Source organism: Oncorhynchus mykiss, chromosome 22, assembly GCF_057628025.1.
Source record: "Oncorhynchus mykiss isolate SJ-2025 chromosome 22, ASM5762802v1, whole genome shotgun sequence".
NCBI lineage: Eukaryota > Metazoa > Chordata > Actinopteri > Salmoniformes > Salmonidae > Oncorhynchus > Oncorhynchus mykiss.
The window spans coordinates 58,237,604-58,261,078 of record NC_143043.1 but is presented as its reverse complement, the minus strand read 5'-3'; the positions used below and the strand labels follow the sequence as shown (position 1 = coordinate 58,261,078).

The 23,475-nt window shown below is 46.8% G+C and overlaps 1 protein-coding gene across 1 annotated transcript in view; it reads right to left on the bottom strand.

The window, feature by feature from the left end:
• Nucleotides 1-23,475, bottom strand: part of trpm2 (transient receptor potential cation channel, subfamily M, member 2) — a 75,837-nt gene that overhangs the window by 35,374 nt on the left and 16,988 nt on the right. Inside the window, exons 2-10 of the mRNA XM_036959447.2 lie at nt 23,169-23,337; nt 22,765-22,945; nt 11,120-11,286; nt 8,331-8,511; nt 7,954-8,015; nt 6,985-7,185; nt 6,766-6,868; nt 5,666-5,787; nt 3,531-3,902 (exon numbers count right to left, since the gene is read on the bottom strand). Coding sequence (XP_036815342.1) covers nt 3,531-3,902; nt 5,666-5,787; nt 6,766-6,868; nt 6,985-7,185; nt 7,954-8,015; nt 8,331-8,511; nt 11,120-11,286; nt 22,765-22,945; nt 23,169-23,337 — 1,558 coding nt within the window. The remainder of the gene's footprint in view (nt 1-3,530; nt 3,903-5,665; nt 5,788-6,765; nt 6,869-6,984; nt 7,186-7,953; nt 8,016-8,330; nt 8,512-11,119; nt 11,287-22,764; nt 22,946-23,168; nt 23,338-23,475) is intronic.

The window sequence follows — 23,475 nt, the reverse complement described above, 5'->3', positions numbered from 1 at the left end:
GTAGGTTAGTTAGGTTAGTTAGATATGTTAGTTAGGTAAGTTAGATAGATATGTTAGGTTAGTAACATATTCTGTTTCACGGAATCATGGCTCTCTCCAGATATACTGTCCCCGTCCATATATCCAGCTAGGTTCTATGTACATCGCGCGGACAGGAAGAAAGAAGTCTCCGGGAAAAAGATAAGTGGAGATGTATGTTTTATGATTAACTGCTCATGGTGTGGTTGTGGTAATGTACAGGAACTCAAGTCCTTTAGTTCACCTGACCTGGAATACCTCACCATCAAATGCTGACCGCAACACCTTCCGAAATAATTATCTTCGGTCAACGTCACAGCCGTGTATATTTCTCCTCAAGCCGATACCACGACATCTCTCAAGGAACTACACTGGGCTTTGTGCAAACTGGAAACCGTATATCCCGAGGACGTACTTATTGTAGCGGGGAACTTTAACAAAGCAGATCTGAGTAAATGCTACAGAAATTTTATCAAAACATCGCCTGCGCTACTGGTGCCTCAAAAACTCTCAACCTTTGCTACTCATGCAAAACACCAGTCTCAATGTCAACAGTGAAGAGGCGACTCCGGGATGCAGGCCTTCTAGGCAGAGTTCATCAATTAGCCTTTTAAAATGTTCACCTTGGATTAACTAACACAACGTGGAGTGATTGTTGCTGTTAATGGGCCTCTGTACACCTATGTAGATATTCCATAAAAAATCTGCCGTTTCCAGCTACAATAGTCATTTACAACATTAACAATGTCTACACTGTATTTCTGATCAATTTGATGTTATTTTAATGGACAAAAAAACAAGTTTTTCTTTCAAAAACAAGGACATTTGTAAGTGACCCCAAACGTTTCAACAGTAGTGTGTGTATGTACATAAAAATATATCACTCCTGTCTCCGACAGGGTCTCTATTTTTTAATTCCATTCTTTTACTTTTCAGATTATTTTACTGAACTGTTGGAGCTAGGAACACAAGCTTTATGCTACACCCGCAATCACATCTGTTAAATATGTGTATGGACCAATCATATCTGTTAAATATGTGTATGGACCAATCAAATCTGTGAAATATGTGTATGGACCAATAACATCTGTTAAATATGTGTATGGACCAATCACATCTGTTAAATATGGACCAATAACATCTGTTAAATATGAGTATGGACCAATAACATCTGTTAAATATGGACCAATAACATCTGTTAAATATGTGTATGGACCAATAACATCTGTTAAATATGTGTATGGACAGATAACATCTGTTAAATATGTGTATGGACCAATCACATCGGTTAAATATGTGTGGACCAATCACATCTGTTAAATATGTGTATGGACAGATAACATCTGTTAAATATGTGTATGGACCAATCACATCTGTTAAATATGTGTATGGACAGATAACATCTGTTAAATATGTGTATGGACCAATCACATCTGTTAAATATGTGTATGGACCAATCAAATCTGTTAAATATGTGTATGGACCAATACAATTTCATTTGATTTTGATTTGATTAGGTGGACAGCTATAGAAACCAGACACATATAGTCTCTATAAAGTATATCTAGCCGGCAGCTACAGAAATCAGAGACATGTGACTCACCAGCTGGATTCGGTCTTTGAAATTGTGTTTTTTTACATTGGATAAAAGTAGAGACTCAGCTACAAAATGGTATACCATACACTGCGTTTGATGAACAATGGGAAAGTAATTCTGCTTTGAATGTTGATCAACTTGTAAACACACTTTTGAGAAAATGGCCTTTGAATGTTTTGATACCTAGTGAGCTACCGAGCTCTTCTTTGTCTACACCCATTCAGCATTGTTCAAACCCCCTTAAGCTTTAGCCCAACCCATCTTGTTTCGCTCTCGAAGGGCACACTCGACGCTCTGGCCGATGATTTGTTTACCTCTGGATAACAGGAAAACAGCCTAACCAGCTCTGCTGGCAACAATTTCATTACTCTTTTTTGCCGACGTTTACTGACACCGGCCATATTCAATGGTTGTTGTACACTTTAGCTTAAGACGTGTAGCTACCTAGCTAGGTAAACAATGAACCTAGCTAGGCAAACAACGTGTGAGATCACACACGTCACGTAACATTAGCTAACGAGCCAGCCAGCTAACGTTATCTAGTTAAACAATAATGAACATAGTGCCAAATCACGTATTGACTACACTGCATGAATCTGCTGGGAGCTAACCAACCAGGTTCAATGTTAGCTAGCTAACATTAGGCTCTAACTAGCAAAGCGAACGGCTCCAGGATACGAATAATAACATCATACACAACGTTAGCTAGGGAGCCATCCAGCTAATGTTAGCTAGCTAGCTAACAATACACTTTAGCTTAAAACATGTTGCTAGCTAGCTAGGTAAACAATGAGCCTAACTAGGTAAATAACGTGTAAGATCACACACGTCACGTAACGTTAGCTAATGAGCCAGCCAGTTTACGTTAGCTAGTTAAACAACAATGAACATAGTGCCAAATCATGTCGTTACTATCTTACATGAATCTGCAGAGAACTAACCAACCAGGTTCAATGTTAGCTAGCTAACATTAGGCTCTAACTAGCAAAGCAACCAGTTCTGGGATACGAAAAATAACATCATACACAACGTTAGCTAGGGAGCCAGCCAGCTAACATCAGCTAGCTAGCTAACGGCACACTTTAGCTTGAAATGAAACCACTTTGTCAAAATTATAAACGTGTAATATCTGAAAATGTAACTAGCTAACGCTAGACTATCTTACCTTTATACATCATCGTGCATGATGGACGCGTCTCCCTGTCATGGATGCCATGCCATGGTTGCCCTTAGTTTGAAGATGTAATTCCAGAGACATGTGTTTCCTCCATGTCTTTAGCTATCATAATCTAATTCCACTGATTTAAAAACTTGATCCTCCAGAAAGTGGAGAGCAACACTTATACAGCTCCACTACACAATACATTTTTTTTAAAGCCACGTTTGACAGGATTACCAATACAGACTGACTAGCTCAAATAGACAGAAGCCTTCTGTATGGCAGATCAATCCGAACTTCTCTCGGCATGTCCAGCACACTCATAATCTCAGCCAATCATGGCTAGTGAGAACGTTGTTGTCTTTTTCTGTGGCTTAACCAACAAGGCTCGTCATTTAACAATTTTATTCGTATTTACAGATGGCATACAACTTTGATATTAAGGCACATGAAAGTTCACATGTTCCAGAAGGCATTTTTTTGATAAAATATACATTTAAAAAACATTCAAATGGCTCTCTTGTGAAGTCATTACTTGCGACATACGCCTAGTTTTCTGAAACGGGTCACATATAGTCTCTATAAGGTATATCTAGCTAGCTGCTACAGAAACCATAGACATATAGTCTCTATAAGGTATATCTAGCTGGCAGCTACACGAGACATCTAAATAACTGGCCACAATATTATGACCCCACACCAGATCCACTGCTTCTGTCACCATGGCGATGCTGTCTGACACAGTTTGATACTCACTGTGACAGCGACATCCTCCTTGGGCTCCTTTGGGTACCTGGTGGAGTGCAGGCCAGGCAGGGGGTAGAGGGGCTGGGTGAAACTGCCCAGTAGGTGGCGTATCTCATCCGAGACGTGACTGAGAGAGATGGTCCTCCCTGCAGCACCCCGAGGACTCAGGGTCTGACTACGTCGACTCTTCTCGGTCTGGATGCGCTTGGCTAGGCGGCGTAGGAAGAAGCAGGAAGTGGGCAGCTGGGTGTAGAGGTCACACAGAGTGGTCTGGTCCCCCAGGAACTCTCTCAGACACACTCCGTTCTCCAGGAGCAGCCGGACAAATTGCGGCTTGTGGCCCAGCAGGGCTGAGAACATGGCCTGATGCAGGTCACTGGACTGGACAGGAGAAGAGTGATTTCTTCAACATGATAATACTGTAATCTTGGAATTACCTTTTAAAATATTACATTTTGTCTATTACCATTGACTCAGGCTGTGCAGGTAGACTGTGCAGGTAGACTATGCAGGTAGGCTGTGCAGGTAGGCTGTGCAGGTAGACTATGCAGGTAGACTGTGCAGGTAGACTGTGCTGGTAGACTATGCAGGTAGACTATGCAGGTAGGCTGTGCTGGTAGACTATGCAGGTAGACTGTGCTGATAGACTGTGCTGGTAGACTATGCAGGTAGACTATGCAGGTAGACTGTGCAGGTAGACTGTGCTGGTAGACTATGCAGGTAGACTGTGCTGGTAGACTGTGCTGGTAGACTATGCAGGTAGACTATGCAGGTAGACTGTGCTGGTAGACTATGCAGGTAGGCTGTGCTGGTAGACTGTGCTGGTAGACTATGCAGGTAGACTGTGCTGGTAGACTGTGCTGGTAGACTATGCAGGTAGACTATGCAGGTAGGCTGTGCTGCTAGGCTGTGCTGGTAGAGTATGCAGGGAGACTATGCAGGTAGGCTGTGCAGGTAGCCTTTGCTGGTAGACTATGCAGGTAGGCTGTGCAGGTAGACTATGCAGGTCGACTATACAGGTAGGCTGTGCTGGTAGGCTGTGCAGGTTGACTATGCAGGTAGACTGTGCAGGTAGGCTGTGCTGCTAGGCTGTGCTGGTAGACCATGCAGGTAGGCTGTGCAGGTAGACCATGCAGGTAGGCTGTCCAGGTAGGCTAGTATACATGACAACATTATTATTGATAAGAATATTGGTATTTGTCAAACGGCAAGCGTCAATCGTCATGTCACCAGAATAAGACCCTTGATATTGATTAGAAAGGACTGGATCATTAAGCCGATCACCGTGCACTACCACCCTGTGAAGTTCATCAAGCCCATCACTGTGCACTATCACCACCCTGTGAAGTTCATCAAGCCCATCACTGTGCTCTTTCACCACCCTGTGAAGTTCATCAAGCCCATCACTGTGCACTATCACCACCCTGTGAAGTTCATCAAGCCCATCACTGTGCACTATCACCACCCTGTGAAGTTCATCAAGCCCATCACTGTGCAATATCACCACCCTGTGAAGTTCATCAAGCCCATCACTGTGCACTATCACCACCCTGTGAAGTTCATCAAGCCCATCACTGTGCACTATCACCACCCTGTGAAGTTCATCAAGCCCATCACTGTGCACTATCACTACCCTGTGAAGTTCATCAAGCCCATCACTGTGCAATATCACCACCCTGTGAAGTTCATCAGTTATTTCATCTGTAGCCTAAAAAAACTGCATGGTTTCCCCAAACAAGTTGTAGTGGGAGGACCACACAACATATCATCTCGTGACTTTACTTCCCTATGCTGGTTATTATATTATGATATTTAATAATATATATATTATTATTATATCAACATTTGTATATAAAGGATTTCCATTTCTCACATTATTAATTTTACTGACACAAAAAGATCCCAACATGTCAAATGAACATATTTATACAATTGTACTGAAACTTCCTGTTTCCATCACAGCTGTGACAGTATGACTTCACTCGCATAACAACTGTGTATCTAATTTTATTTATTTTTTAGATCAAATGGTATCCAATTCTATAGTTATGACCTTCTATCATTGCAGTAACTCCCCAAAGGGCTTGGAAGAGCCTCACTGCTTCTTTTACACACGGCTCTGATTGAAAGTTAGTCGAACCTACCTTCCACTGGCTATCCTCAGTGAAGATGTCAGTCTTAGCGATGTCCACTCTGTTCCAGGCTACGGCTAGCTCCAGTTGTCTCTCCCAGCGCTCCATCCCAACAGACTCACTGCTCCTGTTGGCTGGGAGGGGAAGAGGAGAAGAGAGAGAGATAAACCTGGATTAGAACTAGGGCTGTGGTGTTTCCCGGAAGTCTAGACCTTATAACCAAGGCAACCTGGTGCTGATCAGGTTGCGTGTGCAGTTCTAAACTGATATGGAAACCATTCTTCCAATGTGGAATTTAGAAAGTGACTTACTCTGCATAATTTAGCCGTAATGCGAATCCTTAGAGCTTAATATGAGACAGCATTAGTCTGGTAATATGTGACCCCGTGATGCATCAGAATGTCCAGATGAGGCACTCAGATTCTTCTAGATGGCGACGAATGAGACTATTTACAGAACGTCTCAGTCTGAGAGACATCCTAAACTCAATCATCTACTTCAGGAAGTGTCAAGAAGAGTCTAAGCTTTCAACATTAACACACTGTCTGGAAACCAAGCGGACAAAGTGCTGCTCATGTACTCAGCATTAGTAATGTTACTCTGTGACTCAGCAGAATAACCTGTTATTCTGAGGTACTCAGCATTAGTAATGTTACTCTGTGACTCAGCAGAAGAGCCTGTTATTCTGAGGTACTCAGCATTAGTAATGTTACTCTGTGACTCAGCAGAATAACCTGTTATTCTGAGGTACTCAGCATTAGTAATGTTACTCTGTGACTCAGCAGAATAACCTGTTATTCTGAGGTACTCAGCATTAGTAATGTTACTCTGTGACTCAGCAGAAGAGCCTGTTATTCTGAGGTACTCAGCATTAGTAATGTTTCTCTGTGACTCAGCAGAAGAGCCTGTTATTCTGAGGTACTCAGCATTAGTAATGTTTCTCTGTGACTCAGCAGAAGAGCTTGTTATTCTGAGGTACTCAGCATTAGTAATGTTTCTCTGTGACTCAGTAGAAGAGCTTGTTATTCTGTGGGACTCAGCATTAGTATTGTTACTCTGTGACTCAGCAGAAGAGCCTGTTATTCTGAGAAGCCACAAGGCCTGGTTGTTACCTTTGAGCAGCGCCTGGAGAATGGCCACATCAACATCATCGTGGTTGTCTTCACTCATACGGAACACTGTCAGTAGCTGAGGCATCCTGATGATGTCCTGAATCTGGAATAAAGGAATGAAACTTCATTATAAAGTATTCCTTTTAAGAAGGAGCTCCATGTATTTACTAACCATGTGAAACCAGAATGACCGGCTGGTTTAACAAGGCTATGTGTTACCTTCTTTGTCCATTCTATGATCTTGAGCTCTGTGAAGGAGTCATACTCTGGACCGAAGAACTGTTTCATTAGCTGGTGGATGACAGACAGGGTAACCTTGGTAACGGGGAGACCAGCCACATGGGCGACGACGTCCGCAAGTCTCCCTGACCCTTCCAGGATGACACAGGGGGTCCTGTTCAGCATGGCACCGTAGATGGTCTGAGGTGGGGTGATGCGTGAGATGAGAGGTCAGGGGTCTAAGGTCACGGTGCACGAGACCATCCAGTCAGAAGAATACGCTGAAGAAACTAAAGGAATGATTCAACTACTGGCCTGGTCCCCCATTCAGCAACACACACATGATACTCACACTGAGAGTGCCTGGTCCCCCATTCAGCACCACACACATGATACTCATACTGAGAGTGCCTGGTCCCCCATTCAGCACCACACACATGATACTCACACTGAGAGTGCCTGGTCCCCCATTCAGCACCACACACATGATACTCACACTGAGAGTGCCTGGTCCCCCATTCAGCACCACACACATGATACTCACACTGAGAGTGCCTGGTCCCCCATTCAGCACCACACACATGATACTCACACTGAGAGTGCCTGGTCCCCCATTCAGCACCACACACATGATACTCACACTGAGAGTGCCTGGTCCCCCATTCAGCACCACACACATGATACTCACACTGAGAGTGCCTGGTCCCCCATTCAGCACCACACAGAGAGTGCCTGGTCCCCCATTCAGTATCACAGTCTGATGATACTCACACTGAGAGTGCCTGGTCCCCCATTCCGCACCACAGACTGATGATACTCACACTGAGAGTGCCTGGTCCCCCATTCAGTATCACAGACTGATGATACTCACACTGAGAGTGCCTGGTCCCCCATTCAGCACCACAGACTGATGATACTCACACTGAGAGTGCCTGATCCCCCATTCAGCACCACACACATGATACTCACACTGAGAGTGCCTGGTCCCCCATTCAGCACCACACACACTACTGGGATCCTCACTCCACTCTCTGGAGGAGACAGACAGACAGACAGACAGACAGACAGAGGTACTCTGCTTAACTATGTTTCTTGAACTGCATTGTTGGTTAAGGGCTTGTAAGTAAAGCATTTCATGGTATTCGGTGCATGTGGACATTTTGATTTGATTTGATAGACAGAGTCACACAAACACAGACGGGGGACTGACAGCAGACAGCACTGTGAATTACTGACAAACGGTTGATGTGATTCTCATGTTTCTTTAACAAGGACACAAGCACAGAAAGATTAGAGAGAGAAAGAGAGAGAGATATCGATCACAATCAGAGCCCCTCAAGTCGTACCTCTGTTTCCCAGAGGCTGCTGGGAGATTAGTCTCTCTAGCCGGGAGCGTAGTTCTATCTCGACTCCGTAGCATCCGTGTGTTCCATCATCCACCAGCAGGAAGTGGGAGTGGTTGTTGTCCAGACAGGAGAGGTGACCCTGAGACTGCATGTCCAGAGAGTAGTGGGCTGGGAACCGGCCCTGGAGAGTACATTAGAGGTTTGGGGTTAGGGAGGGTTAAGGGTAGAACAGCCCCTGGAGAGTACAGTAGAGGTTTGGGGTTAGGGAGGGTAGAGGTTTGGGGTTAGGGTTAGGGAGGGTTAAGGGTAGAACAGCCACTGGAGAGTATAGTAGAGGTTTGGGGTTTGGATTAGGGAGGGTTAAGGGTAGAACAGCCCCTGGAGAGTACAGTAGAGGTTTGGGGTTAGGGAGGGTTAAGGGTAGAACAGCCCCTGGAGAGTACAGTAGAGGTTTGGGGTTAGGGATAGGGAGGGTTAAGGGTAGAACAGCCCCTGGAGAGTACAGCAGAGGTTTGGGTTAGGGAGGGTTAAGGGTAGAACAGCCCCTGGAGAGTACAGTAGAGGTTTGGGGTTAGGGATAGAGAGGGTTAAGGGTAGAACAGCCCCTGGAGAGTACAGCAGAGGTTTGGGTTAGGGAGGGTTAAGGGTAGAACAGCCCCTGGAGAGTACAGTAGAGGTTTGGGGTTTGGGTTAGGGAGGGTTAAGGGTAGAACAGCCCCTGGAGAGTACAGTAGAGGTTTGGGGTTTGGGTTAGGGAGGGTTAAGGGTAGAACAGCCCCTGGAGAGTACAGTAGAGGTTTGGGGTTAGGGTTAGGGAAGGTTAAGGGTAGAACAGCCCCTGGAGAGTAGAGTAGAGTAGAGGTTTGGGGTTAGGGAGGGTTAAGGGTAGAACAGCCCCTGGAGAGTACAGTAGAGGTTTAAGGTTAGGGAGGGTTAAGGGTAGAACAGCCCCTGGAAAGTACAGTAGAGGGTTTGGGTTAGTGAGGGTTAAGGGTAGAACAGCCCCTGGAGAGTACAGTAGAGGTTTGGGTTAGGGAGGGTTAAGGGTAGAACAGCCCCTGGAGAGTACAGTAGAGGTTTGGGGTTTGGGTTAGGGAGTGTTAAGGGTAGAACAGCCCCTGGAGAGTACAGTAGAGGGTTTGGGGTTAGGTAGGGTTAAGGGTAGAACAGACCCTGGAGAGTACAGTAGAGGTTTGGGGTTAGTGAGGGTTAAGGGTAGAACAGCCCCTGGAGAGTACAGTAGAGGTTTGGGGTTAGGGAGGGTTAAGGGTAGAAGAGCCCCTGGAGAGTACAGTAGAGGTTTGGGGTTAGGGAGGGTTAAGGGTAGAAGAGCCCCTGGAGAGTACAGTAGAGGTTTGGGGTTAGGGAGGGTTAAGGGTGGAACAGCCCCTGGAGAGTACAGTAGAGGTTTGGGTTTTGGGTTAGGGAGGGTTAAGGGTAGAACAGCCCCTGGAGAGTACAGTAGAGGTTTGGGTTAGGGAGGGTTAAGGGTAGAACAGCCCCTGGAAAGTACAGTAGAGGTTTGGGGTTTGGGTTAGGGAGGGTTAAGGGTAGACCAGCCCCTGCAGAGTAAAGTAGAGGTTTGGGTTAGGGAGGGTTAAGGGTAGAACAGCCCCTGGAGAGTGCAATAGAGGTTTGGGGTTTGGGTTAGGGAGGGTTAAGGGTAGAACAGCCCCTGCAGAGTAAAGTAGAGGTTTGGGGTTTGGGTTAGGGAGGGTTAAGGGTAGAACAGCGCCTGGAGAGTACAGTAGAGGGTTTGGGTTAGGGAGGGTTAAGGGTAGAACAGCCCCTGGAGAGTACAGTAGAGGTTTGGGGTTTGGGTTAGGGAGGGTTAATGGTAGGGAGGTGTTATAGGAGGAGGGTTGAATGGAGACAACTTGTATCAGACAGTGTGTCTGTCCTCTTGGCCTTTGAAGTGTCTGGATAAGAGGTGATTAGATTCCACCATATTGTCTGCGTGGCTCTAACCATCGAAAGGTTAGGACCTAAAGGAAGGGTAGAGAGTGATTTGGGAGCTACTCTACAACTCTCTCGCTCTCTCGTCAACTCATATCTCAGCTGTATAACTCAATTCAATTTCAATTCAATTTAAGGGCTTTATTGGCATGGGAAACGTATGTTAACATTCCCAAAGAAAGTGAAGTACATAATAGACAAAAGTGAAATAAACAATAAAAAATGAAAAGTAAACATTACATTCACAAAAGTTACAAAATAAGAAAGACATTATGAACAAATAGTTAAAGAACAAAAGGAAAAATAAATAAACATAAATATGGGTGGATTTGCAATGGTGTTTGTTCTTCACTGGTTGCCCTTTTCTTGTGGCAACAGGTCACAAATATTGCTGCTGTGATTGCACACTGTGGTATTTCCCACTAGACATGATTGGCTGAGATTATGAGTGTGCAGGACATGCCGAGAGAAGAGTTCGGATTGGTCTACCATACAGAAGGCTTCTGTCTATCTGAGCTCGTCAGTCTGTGTTGGTAATCTTGTCGATCCCGGCTTTCTTTAAATGTGTAGTGGAGCTGCATAAGTGTTGCTCTCCACTTTCTGGAGGATCAAGTTTTTAAATCAGTTGAATTAGAGTATGATAGCTAAAGACATGGAGGAAACACCTGTCTCTGGATTACATCTTCAAACTAAGGGCAACCATGGCATGGCATCCATGACAGGGAGAAGGCGACCATCATAAAAAGAGCTCTCTCTCACTCTCTCTCCAGTTCATAATTATCTCAGGGCCACATCCTTGTCTTATACAAAATAACTCTTTCTCCAGTCCTTACCTCAAGGTGTACCAGGGGTCTCCTGTTGTGTATGGCTCCCCAGGTCGCCACTCCAATGGCCACGATTTGCCCCTCCATAGAGCCACTACTGAGGACATATTCCCTCACCGCCTGGCCTACATGCTTCATCACACCTGCATGGGTGCCACCTGTAATGATCCAGGCACCTATAACGAACACAGGTTAACAAGTTACAGATTAACTATGCTCCAGCACAGACCACAGACCACAGGCCATGACAACAGGCCATGACAACAGGCCATGACAACAGGCAACAGGCATGACAACAGATCAGATCATGACAACAGACCACAGACCATGACAACAGACAACAGACCACGACAACATACCACAGACGATGACAACACACAACATGCCATGACAACAGACCACAGACCATGACAACAGACAACCGACCATGACAACAGACCACCGACCATGACAACAGACCACAGGCCACGACAACAAAGCACAGGCCATGTCAACATAACATAGGCCACAACAACAGACCACAATGCCATGTCAACAGACCACAGGCAAAAAGCCATGACAATAGACCACAGACCACAGGCCATGACAACAGACCACAGATCACAGGCCATGACAATAGACCACAGATCACAGGCCATGACAACAGACCACAGACCACAGGCCATGACAACAGACCACAGGCCATGAAAACAAACCAAAGACCACAGGCCATGACAACAGACCACAGGCAACAAGCCATGACAACAGACCAAAGGCCGTGACAACAGACCACAGGACATGACAACAAACCAAAGACCACAGGCAACAGACCATGACAACAGACCACAGACCATGACAACAGACCATGACAACAATCCACAGACCATGACAACAGCCCATGACAACAGACCACAGGCCACAGGAAATGACAATTGACTAGAAGCCATGAAAACAGACCACAGACCATGACAACAGAACACAGAACATGGCAACAGGCCATGACAACAGAACACAAGCAACAGGCCATAACAACAGACCACAGGCCACAACAACAGACCACAGGCCATGACAACGGACCGTGACAACAATCCACAGACCATGACAACAGCCCATGACAACAGACCACAGGCCACAGGAAATTACAACTGACCACAGACCATGACAACAGACCACAGGCCACAGGTCATGACAACAAACCACAGGCCATTGACAACAGGCCATGACAACAGACCACAAGGTCATGTCAACAGACCACAGGCCATGCCAACAGACCACAGGCCACAAGCCATGACAACAGACCACAGACCACAGGCTGTGACAACAGACCTCAGGCCACAAGCCATGACAACAGACCACAGACCATACAACAGACTACAGGCCAGGATAACGGACTATGACAACATTCCACAGACCATGACAACAGGCCATGACAACAGACCACAGGCCACAGGAAATGACAACTGACCACAAGCCATGAAAACAGACCACAGACCATGACAAGAGACAATAGGCCATGACAACAGACTACAGACCATGACAACAGACCACACGCTATGCCAATAGACGACAGACCACAGGACATGACAACAGACCACATACCATGACAACAGAACACATAACATGGCTACAGGCCATAACAACAGACCACAGGCCACAACAACAGACAACAGGCCATGACAATAGACAAGAGACCATGACAACAGACAACAAACCAAAGACAATGACAACAGAGCACAGGCCATGACAACAGACCACAGGACATGACAACAGACCACAGGACATTACAATAGACCACAAACAAGAGGCCATGACAACAGACCACATACCATGACAACAGACCACAGGCCATGAAAACAAACCAAAGACCACAGGCCATGACAACAGACCACAGGCCACAAGCCATGACAACAGACCAAAGGCTGTGACAACAGACCACAGGACATGACAACAAACCAAAGACCAGAGGCAAACAGGCCATGACAACAGACCACATGCCATGACAACAGACCAAATACCACAGGCCACAGGCCATGACAACAGACCACAGACCATGACAACGGACCATGACAACAATTCACAGACCATGACAACAGCCCATGACAACAGACCACATGCCACAGGAAATGACAACTGACTACAAGCCATGAAAACAGACCACAGACCATGACAACAGACCACAGAACATGGCAACAGGCCATGACAACAGAACACAGGCCACAGGCCATAACAACAGACCACAGGCCACAACAACAGACCACAGGCCATGACAATAGACAAGAGACCATGACAACAGACCACAGGCCATGACAGCAGACCACAAGCCATGACAACGGAACGTGACAACAATCCACAGACCATGACAACAGCCCATGACAACAGACCACAGGCCACAGGAAATTACAACTGACTACAAGCCATGAAAACAGACCACAGACCATGACAACAGACAATAGGCCATGACAACAGACCACAGGCCACAGGCCATGACAACAAACCACAGGCCATTGACAACAGGCCATGACAACAGACCACAAGGCCATGTCAACAGACCACAGGCCATGCCAACAGACCACACGCTATGCCAATAGACGACAGACCACAGGACATGACAACAGACCACATACCATGACAACAGAACACAGAACATGGCTACAGGCCATAACAACAGACCACAGGCCACAACAACAGACCACAGGCCATGACAATAGACAAGAGGCCATGACAGCAGACCACAGGCCATGACAATAGACCACAGACCATCACAACAGACCACAGACAACAGGCCATGACAACAGACCACAGGACATTACAATAGACCACAAACAAGAGGCCATGACAAAAGACCACAGGCCATGACAACAGACCACAGGTCATGACAACAGACCACATACCATGACAACAGACCACAGGCCACAGGCCATGTCAACAAACCACAGACCATGACAACAGATTACATGCCATGACAACAGACAAAATACCACATGCCACCGGCCATGACAAAAGACCACAGACCATGACAACAGACCACAGGCCATGACAACAGACCACAGAACACAGGCCATGACAATAGACAAGAGGCCACGACAACAGACCACATGCAGTGACAACAGACCACAAGCCATGACAACAGACCACATGCCACAGGCCATGACAACAGACCACAGGCCATGACAACAGACCGCAGGCCATAACAAGAGACAAGAGGCCATGACAACAGACAAGAGGCCATGAAAACAGACCACATGCCACAGGCAATGAAAACAAACCACAAACCATGACAACAGGACAAAGGCCACAGGCCATGACAACAAACCACAAACCATGACAACAGACCACAGGCCACGACAACAGACCACAGGCTATAACAACAGACAACAGGCCATGACAACAAACCACAGGTCACAGGGCATGACAACAGACAATTGGCAATGACAACAGACCACAGGCCATGACAACAGACCACAGGCCATGAAAACAAACCACAGACCGTGACAAACAGAACACAGGCCATGACAACATACCATAGACCATGACAACAGATTACATGCCATGACTACATACAAAATACCACATGCCACTTGCCATGACAAAAGACCACAGACCATGACAACAGACCACAGGCCATGACAACAGACCACTGGCCATGACAATAGACAACAGACCACAGGCCATGACAACAGACCACAGGCCACGACAACAGACCACATGCCGTGACAACAGACCACAAGCCATGACAACAGACCACATGCCACAGGCCATGACAACAGACCACAGGCCATGACAACAGACCGCAGGCCATGGCAACATACCAAATACCACATGCCACAGTCCATGACAACAGACCACAGACCATGACAACAGACCACACGCCATGCCAATAAACCACAGACCACAGGCCATGACAACAGACCACATGCCACAAGACATGACAACAGACCACATACCATGACAACAGACCACAGAACATGGCAACAGACCATGACAAGAGAACACAGGTCACAGGCCATAACAACAGACCACAGGCCACGACAACAGACCACAGGCCATGACAGCAGTCCACAGGCCACGACAACAGACCACATGCCGTGACAACAGACCACAGAACATGGCAACAGGCCATGTCAACAGAACACAGGTCACAGGCCATAACAACTGACCACAGGCCACGACAACAGACCACAGGCCATGACAGCAGACCACAGGCCATGGCAACATACCAAATACCACATGCCACAGGCCATGACAACAGACCACAGACCATGACGACAGACCACACGCCATGCCAATAGACCACAGACCACAGGCCATGACAACAGACAACATACCACACGCCACAGGACATGACAACATACCACATACCATGACAACAGACCACAGAACATGGCAACAGACCATGACAAGAGAACACAGGTCACAGGCCATAACAACAGACCACAGGCCAAGACAACAGACCACAGGCCATGTCAGCAGACCACAGGCCATGACAACATACCACAGACCACAGGACATGACAACAGACCACAGGACATGACAATAGACCACAGACCACAGGCCATGACAACAGACCACAGGCCATGACAACAGACCACAGGACATGACAATAGACCACAGACCACAGGCCATGACAACAGACCACAGGACATGACAACAGACCAGAGGACATGACAATAGACCACAGACCACAGGCCATGACAACAGACCACAGGACATGACAACAGACCACAGGACATGACAACATACCACAGACCACAGGACATGACAACAGACCACAGGACATGACAACAGACCACAGGACATGACAATAGACCACAGACCACAGGCCATGACAACAGACCACAGGACATGACAACAGACCACAGGACATGACAACAGACCACAGGACATGACAACAGACCAGAGGACATGACAATAGACCACAGACCACAGGCCATGACAACAGACCACAGGACATGACAACAGACCACAGGACATGACAACATACCACAGACCACAGGACATGACAACAGACCACAGGACATGACAATAGACCACAAACAAGAGGCCATGACAACAGACCACAGGCCATGACAACAGACCACAGGACATGACAATAGACCACAGACCACAGGCCATGACAACAGACCACAGGACATGACAACAGACCACAGGACATGACAATAGACCACAGACCACAGGCCATGACAACAGACCACAGGACATGACAACAGACCACAGGACATGACAACAGACCACAGGACATGACAACAGACCAGAGGACATGACAATAGACCACAGACCACAGGCCATGACAACAGACCACAGGACATGACAACAGACCACAGGACATGACAACATACCACAGACCACAGGACATGACAACAGACCACAGGACATGACAATAGACCACAAACAAGAGGCCATGACAACAGACCACAGGCCATGACAACAGACCACAGGACATGACAATAGACCACAGACCACAGGCCATGACAACAGACCACAGGACATGACAACAGACCAGAGGACATGACAATAGACCACAGACCACAGGCCATGACAACAGACCACAGGACATGACAACAGACCACAGGACATGACAACATACCACAGACCAAAGGACATGACAACAGACCACAGGACATGACAATAGACCACAGACCACAGGCCATGACAACAGACCACAGGACATGACAACAGACCGGAGACCATGACAACAGACAACATACCAAAGACAATGACAACAGAGCACAGGCCATGACAACAGACAACAGACCACAGGCCATGACAATAGACCACAAACAAGAGGCCATGACAACAGACCACAGGCCATGACAACAGACAAGAGGCCATGACAACAGATCACAGACCATTACAACAGACAAGAGGCCATGAAAACAGACCACATGCCACAGGAAATGAAAACAAACCACAGACCATGAAAACAGAACACAGGCCACAGGTCATGACAACAAACCACAGACCATGACAACAGACCACAGGCCACAACAATAGACCGCCAGCTACAGGCCATGACACCAGACCACAAGCCATTGCAACAGACAACAGGCCATGACAACAGACCACAGGCCACAGGCCATGACAACAGACCACAGACCACAGACCACAGGACATGACAACAAACCAAAGACCACTGGCAATGACAACAGACCACAGGCCATGACAACAGACCACAGGCCATGACAACAAACCACAGACCATGACAACAGAACACAGGCCACAGGCCATGACAACAGACCACATACCACACGCCACAGGACATGACAACAGACCACATACCAAAGACAATGACAACAGAGCACAGGCCTTGACAACAGACAACATGCCAAAGACAATGACAACAGACCACAGGACATGACAATAGACCATAAACAAGAGGCCATGACAACAGACCACAGGCCATGACAACAGACAAGAGGCCATGACAACAGACCACAGGCCATGACAACAGACAAGAGGCCATGACAACAGACCACAGGCCACAGGCCACAGGCCATGACAACAGACCACAGACCACAGACAATGACAACAGACCACAGGCTATGACAACAGACTACAGGCCATGACAACAGAACACAGGCCACAGGCCATGACAACAAACAAAGATCATGAAAACAGAACACAGGCCATGACAACACACCACAGACCATGAAAACAAACCACATACCATGACAACAGAACACAGGCCATGACAACAGAACACAGGCCATGACAACGCACCACATACCATGACAACAGAACACAGACCATGACAACAGGCCACAGGCCATGACAACAAACCATAGACCATGATAACAGACAAGAGACCATGACAACAGATCACAGACCATGACAACAGACAAGAGGCCATGAAAACAGACCACATGCCACAGGCCATAACAACAAATCACAGACCATGACAACAGACCACAGGCCACAACAATAGACCGCTGGCTACAGGCTATGACAACAGACCACAAGCCATTACAACAGACAACAGGACAAGACAACTAACCACAGGCAACAGACCATGACAACAGACCACAGACCACGGCCCATGACAACAGACCACAGACCACAGACCACAGACCACAGGACATGACAACAAACCAAAGACCACAGACAATGACAACAGGCCAAAGGCTATGACAACAGACTACAGGCCACGACAACAGACAACAGACCATGACAACAGAACACATGCCACAGACCATGACAACAGACCACATACCACACGCCAAAGGACATGACAACAGACCACATACCATGACAACAGACCACAGAACATGGCAACAGGCCATGACAACAAAACACAGGTCACAGGCCATAACAACAGAGCACAGGCCACGACAACAGACCAAAGGCCATGACAGCAGACCACAGGACATGACAATAGACCACAGACCACAGGACATGACAACAGACCACAGGACATGACAATAGACCAGAGACCATGACAACAGACAACATACCAAAGACAATGACAACAGAGCACAGGCCTTGACAACAGACAACATACCAAAGACAATGACAACAGACCACAGGCCATGACAACAGACAAGAGGCCATGACAACAGACAAGAGGCCATGACAACAGACCACAGGCCATGACAACAGACAAGAGGCCATGACAACAGATCACAGACCATGACAACAGTCAAGAGGCCATGAAAACAGACCACATGCCACAGGCAATGAAAACAAACCACAGACCATGACAACAGAACACAGGCCACAGGCCATGACAACAGACAACATACCAAAGACAATGACAACAGAGCACAGGCCTTGACAACAGACAACATACCAAAGACAATGACAACAGACCACAGGACATGACAATAGACCAGAAACAAGAGGCCATGACAACAGACCACAGGCCATGACAACAGACAAGAGGCCATGACAACAGATCACAGACCATGACAACAGACAAGAGGCCATGACAACAGACCACAGGACATGACAACAAACCAAAGACCACAGACAATGACAACAGACCACAGACAATGACAACAGAACACAGGCCACAGGCCATAACAACAGACCACAGGCCATGACAGCAGACCACAGGCCATGACAACAGACCACAGACCACATGACATGACAACAGACCACAGGACATGACAATAGACCAGAGACCATGACAACAGACAACATACCAAAGACAATGACAACATAGCACAGGCCATGACAACAGACAACAGACCACAGGCCATGACAACAGACCACAGACCACAGGCCATGACAACAAACCACAGGCCATGACAACAGACCACAGGCCACAACAATAGACCGCCGGCTACAGGCCATGACAACAGACCACAAGCCATTACAACAGACAACAGGCCATGACAACAGACCACAGACCACAGGCCATGACAACAGACCACAGGCCACAGGCCATGACAACAAACCAAAGACCATGACAACAGACCACAGGCCATGACAACAGACCACAGGCAATGGCAGTAGACCACAGACCACGACAAAACCCCTTAGACCACAGGCCACGACAGCAGACCACAGGCCATGACAACAGAACACAGACCATGACAACAGACCACAGGCCATGACAACAGAACACAGGCCACGGGCCATAACAACAGACCACATGCCATGAGAACAGACCACAGACAATGACATGGCCTATGGTCTGTTGTCATGGCCTGTGGTCTGTGGTCATGACCTGTGATCTGTTATCATGTCCTATGGTATGTGTCACGGCCCCTCTGCAGTGCAGGGTCGTTAGTGATTGGTGCCACCTGGGCTCAGGGTATTTAAACTGCTTCACTAATCTCTCTCTCTCTGCTCCTCCAGGTATGATCCTGTTTTGTTTGTTCCTTTGTAGTTTTACGTAGTTTTCACTCAGCAGATTCACGCATCCCTGCACTTTACATACACCCTACATTATGATACTTTCACACTTTCACACCTTTCACACCTTTTTCTTTGTTTAAAGTCAATAGTTTTTGGTTTATAATAAAGAACCTATTTGATTGGCCTATACCTGTTGCGTTTTTGTAAGCTGTTTTTTTCTGGATCAAACGCGCTTTATAAATGGACATTTTCTATATATATGGACGGAATTAATCGAACAAAAGTACCAATTCTGATGTTTATGGGACATATTGGAGTGCCAACAAAACAAGCGCGTCAAAGGTAATGCATGTTTTATATTTTATTTCAGCATTTTGTTTAGCGCCTGCTATGCTAGTTCATTTGTTTACTGCTAGTGCAGATGGTGCATGCTATCAGATAATAGCTTCTTATGCTTTCGCCGAAAAGCATTTTTAAAATCGGACATGTTGGCTGGATTCACAACGAGTGTAGCTTTAATTGAGTATCTTACATGTGTGATTTAATGAAAGTTTGAATTTTATAGCATTTTATTTGAATCTGGCGCTCTGGCGCTCTTCCCCCAGCTATTGGCTAGTTGAGACGCTAGCGTCTCCCTATCCATAAGAGGTTTTATGGCTCTTGTGTTTGGCACCTGTGTTGGCAGCACCAAATTTTGGGAAACCTTTCAAATTGCAGGTAGACGCCAGTCAAATCGGTGCTGGGGCTGTGCTTCTCCAGGAGAATGATAACTATGTTGAGTGTCCAGTCAGTTTCTTCTCCTGGAAATGTAATAATTATCAGAAAAACTATTCTGTAATTGAAAAGGAGGCTTTAGGTCTTATTTGGGCTTTACAGCACTTCGAGGTCTGTTGGTTCTGGTTTGACACCTTTAACTGTGTTCACTGACCACAACCTACTTATTTTTCTGAGGTCCTTGCAAAATCCCAACCAGCGCCTGATGCGTTGGGCTTTGTTCTTGCAACCATTCAACCTTGATATTAGACACATTAGTGGTAAGGATAATATCATTGCTGATGCTCTTTCCCGTACTCCTTTAACCTAGTTTGTATCTTCTCTCTGCTGACCCCTACAGGCTGTCTGCGCCTCTTTCCTCTTAAATTGCTCCCCAGGTAACAGGGCTGCCGAGTTTGAGGGGCGGACAGTCAGCTGGGGGACACGGGGCTACTGCTAGGAGCCGGGACTGGTATCCTTTTTTTCTTCTTTTTGGGGAACTTTGGATTGTTTTGAATATGTTGGGCTGGAATTTGGGTTGAGGGTGGGACCCTCATTTTAAGGAGGGGGGTGTCACGGCCCCTCTGCAGTGCAGGGGCGGTTCCCAGAGGAGGGTCGTTAGTGATTGGAGCCACCTGGGCTCAGGGTATTTAAACTGCTTCACTCAACACTCTTGTCTCTCTCTCTCTGCTCCTCCAGGTATGATCCTGTTTTGTCTGTTCCTTTGTAGTTTTACATAGTTTTCACTCAGTCATTCACACACACAGATTCACGCATCCCTGCACTTTACATACACCCTACATTATGATACTTTCACACCTTTCACACCTTTTTCTTTGTTTAAAGTCAATAGTTTTTGGTTTATAACAAATAACCTTTTTGATTGGCCTATACCTGTTGTTCGTGTCCCCTCATTTTTGCCACAGGCTATGAGGCGGCCTGTGACATATGTGATCTGTTAGTAAGCACCTCACCCTGTCCATAGCAGATCATCTGGACCCATTGCAGTTGGCCTATAAGGCACAGAGGGGGATGCTACCCTGACCTTGGTGAACATGGTGGCTAGTCACCTTCAACATGCAAAATCATATCATCACAGAGGGGGACTGGGGATGCTACCCTGACCTTGGTGAACATGCTGGCTAGTCACCTTCAACATGCAAAATCATATCATCACAGAGGGGGACTGGGGATGCTACCCTGACCTTGGTGAACATGGTGGCTAGTCACCTTCAACGTGCTAAATCATATCATCACATTTTATTCAGCTTTCAATACAATGCAAATCCACACACTGCTGAAACGACTACTAGACCTGAATGTCAACGGAGGCCTGGCAGGTTGGATCAAGGACTTTATAACTGACAGCCCACAGAGGGTGTGTCCTCTCTCTGATGAACTGACCTGAACACAGGGGCCCCCCAGGGGTGTGTCCTGTCTCTGATGAACTGACCTGAACACAGGGGCCCCCCAGGGACGTGTCCTCTCTCTGATGAACTGACCTGAACACAGGGACGTGTCCTCTCTCTGACCCTGAAAACAGGGGGCCCCCTGGGGTTGTGTCCTTTCACTGTTGTTCTCTATCTACACTAATGAGATTAATATCCGAGGAAACAATGTGAGCCTTTTTAAGTACGTGGATGACATGGCTCTGGTAGGACTCTTTATTAAAGATGCTACGTCAGATGGGGACAGCGATTTTAAAAGAGGCCATAACAACAGACCACAACAACAGGCCACAGGCCATGACAACAGGTACTGACAAAAAACTAAAGCAGCTTCTGCAACAGTACAGCTTCTGTCTAGGTGTGCCCAGAGCAGGGCTCGAACCAGGGACATTCTACACACAACAGCACTCGCCACCCAAAACCAACAGAAGACAGAACCAAAAGTCTGCTACCGGGAAGATAATACGTTCAGGCTTACTGCACCTATAAGGCCAACAGGTCAACATGTAAGTGATACTTGCAAGAGCAGTGTGAAGTTTTTGATTTTCTTTGAGGCTTACTGTGGCCTAAACTAAATACAATTCCGATCAAATATTGCAGGACCTATCTTGTACCTGTAGTTTAGAGTCAGGCAGTCAGGCGAGTCTGTTGTTACCTGTAGTCAGGTCAGTACTGTACCTGTAGTCTGTGCCACTTTAATGAGGCCCCTGCGGAACAGTGCTGTGAGGTGAGGTTTCATGTAGAAGTTCTTGGCCCCTCCGGTGACAGAGATGAGCAGATTGGGAGGAGGGAGCTTCCACTGTTCTGTCAGCAGCTGGTACAGCAGGTCTGGAGAAGTGTCTGAGGAGACACGCACGTACTGGAGAACAGACAGAACGGCACAGAAGACAGACAGACACACAGACACACAGAAGGGCACAGACAGCAGACAGACAACAGACAGACCGACAGAGAGACAGACAGACACAGAACGGCACAGACAGACAGACAGACAGACAGACAGACACATCCATGTATTAACACACAAAATAACACAATGAATAAATCTTAACAAGGATTGACAGAAATTCAGATATTTATACCTTGCCAATCTTCTGTCCAAGGCCACCGAACCAGATGTCTCCATAAGCGTCAGTAGGGACCTCGTGTACGTGTCTGTGTCTGTCCCATGTCTCTCCCAGGTAGTTCTCGGGTTTGATAGAGTCATCAACATGGTGGATCCTCTGGTGACCACACTTACAGATCCCCTTACTGTGGCAGGCAAACAGTACAAAAAAAATAATTTGACAACAAGTCATTAGATAAACTCTCATTAAAAAACAGGTTATTATAGAACATTTCATTAGAGAAAATTTCATTAGAGAACCAATCATTAGAGAACATTTCCTT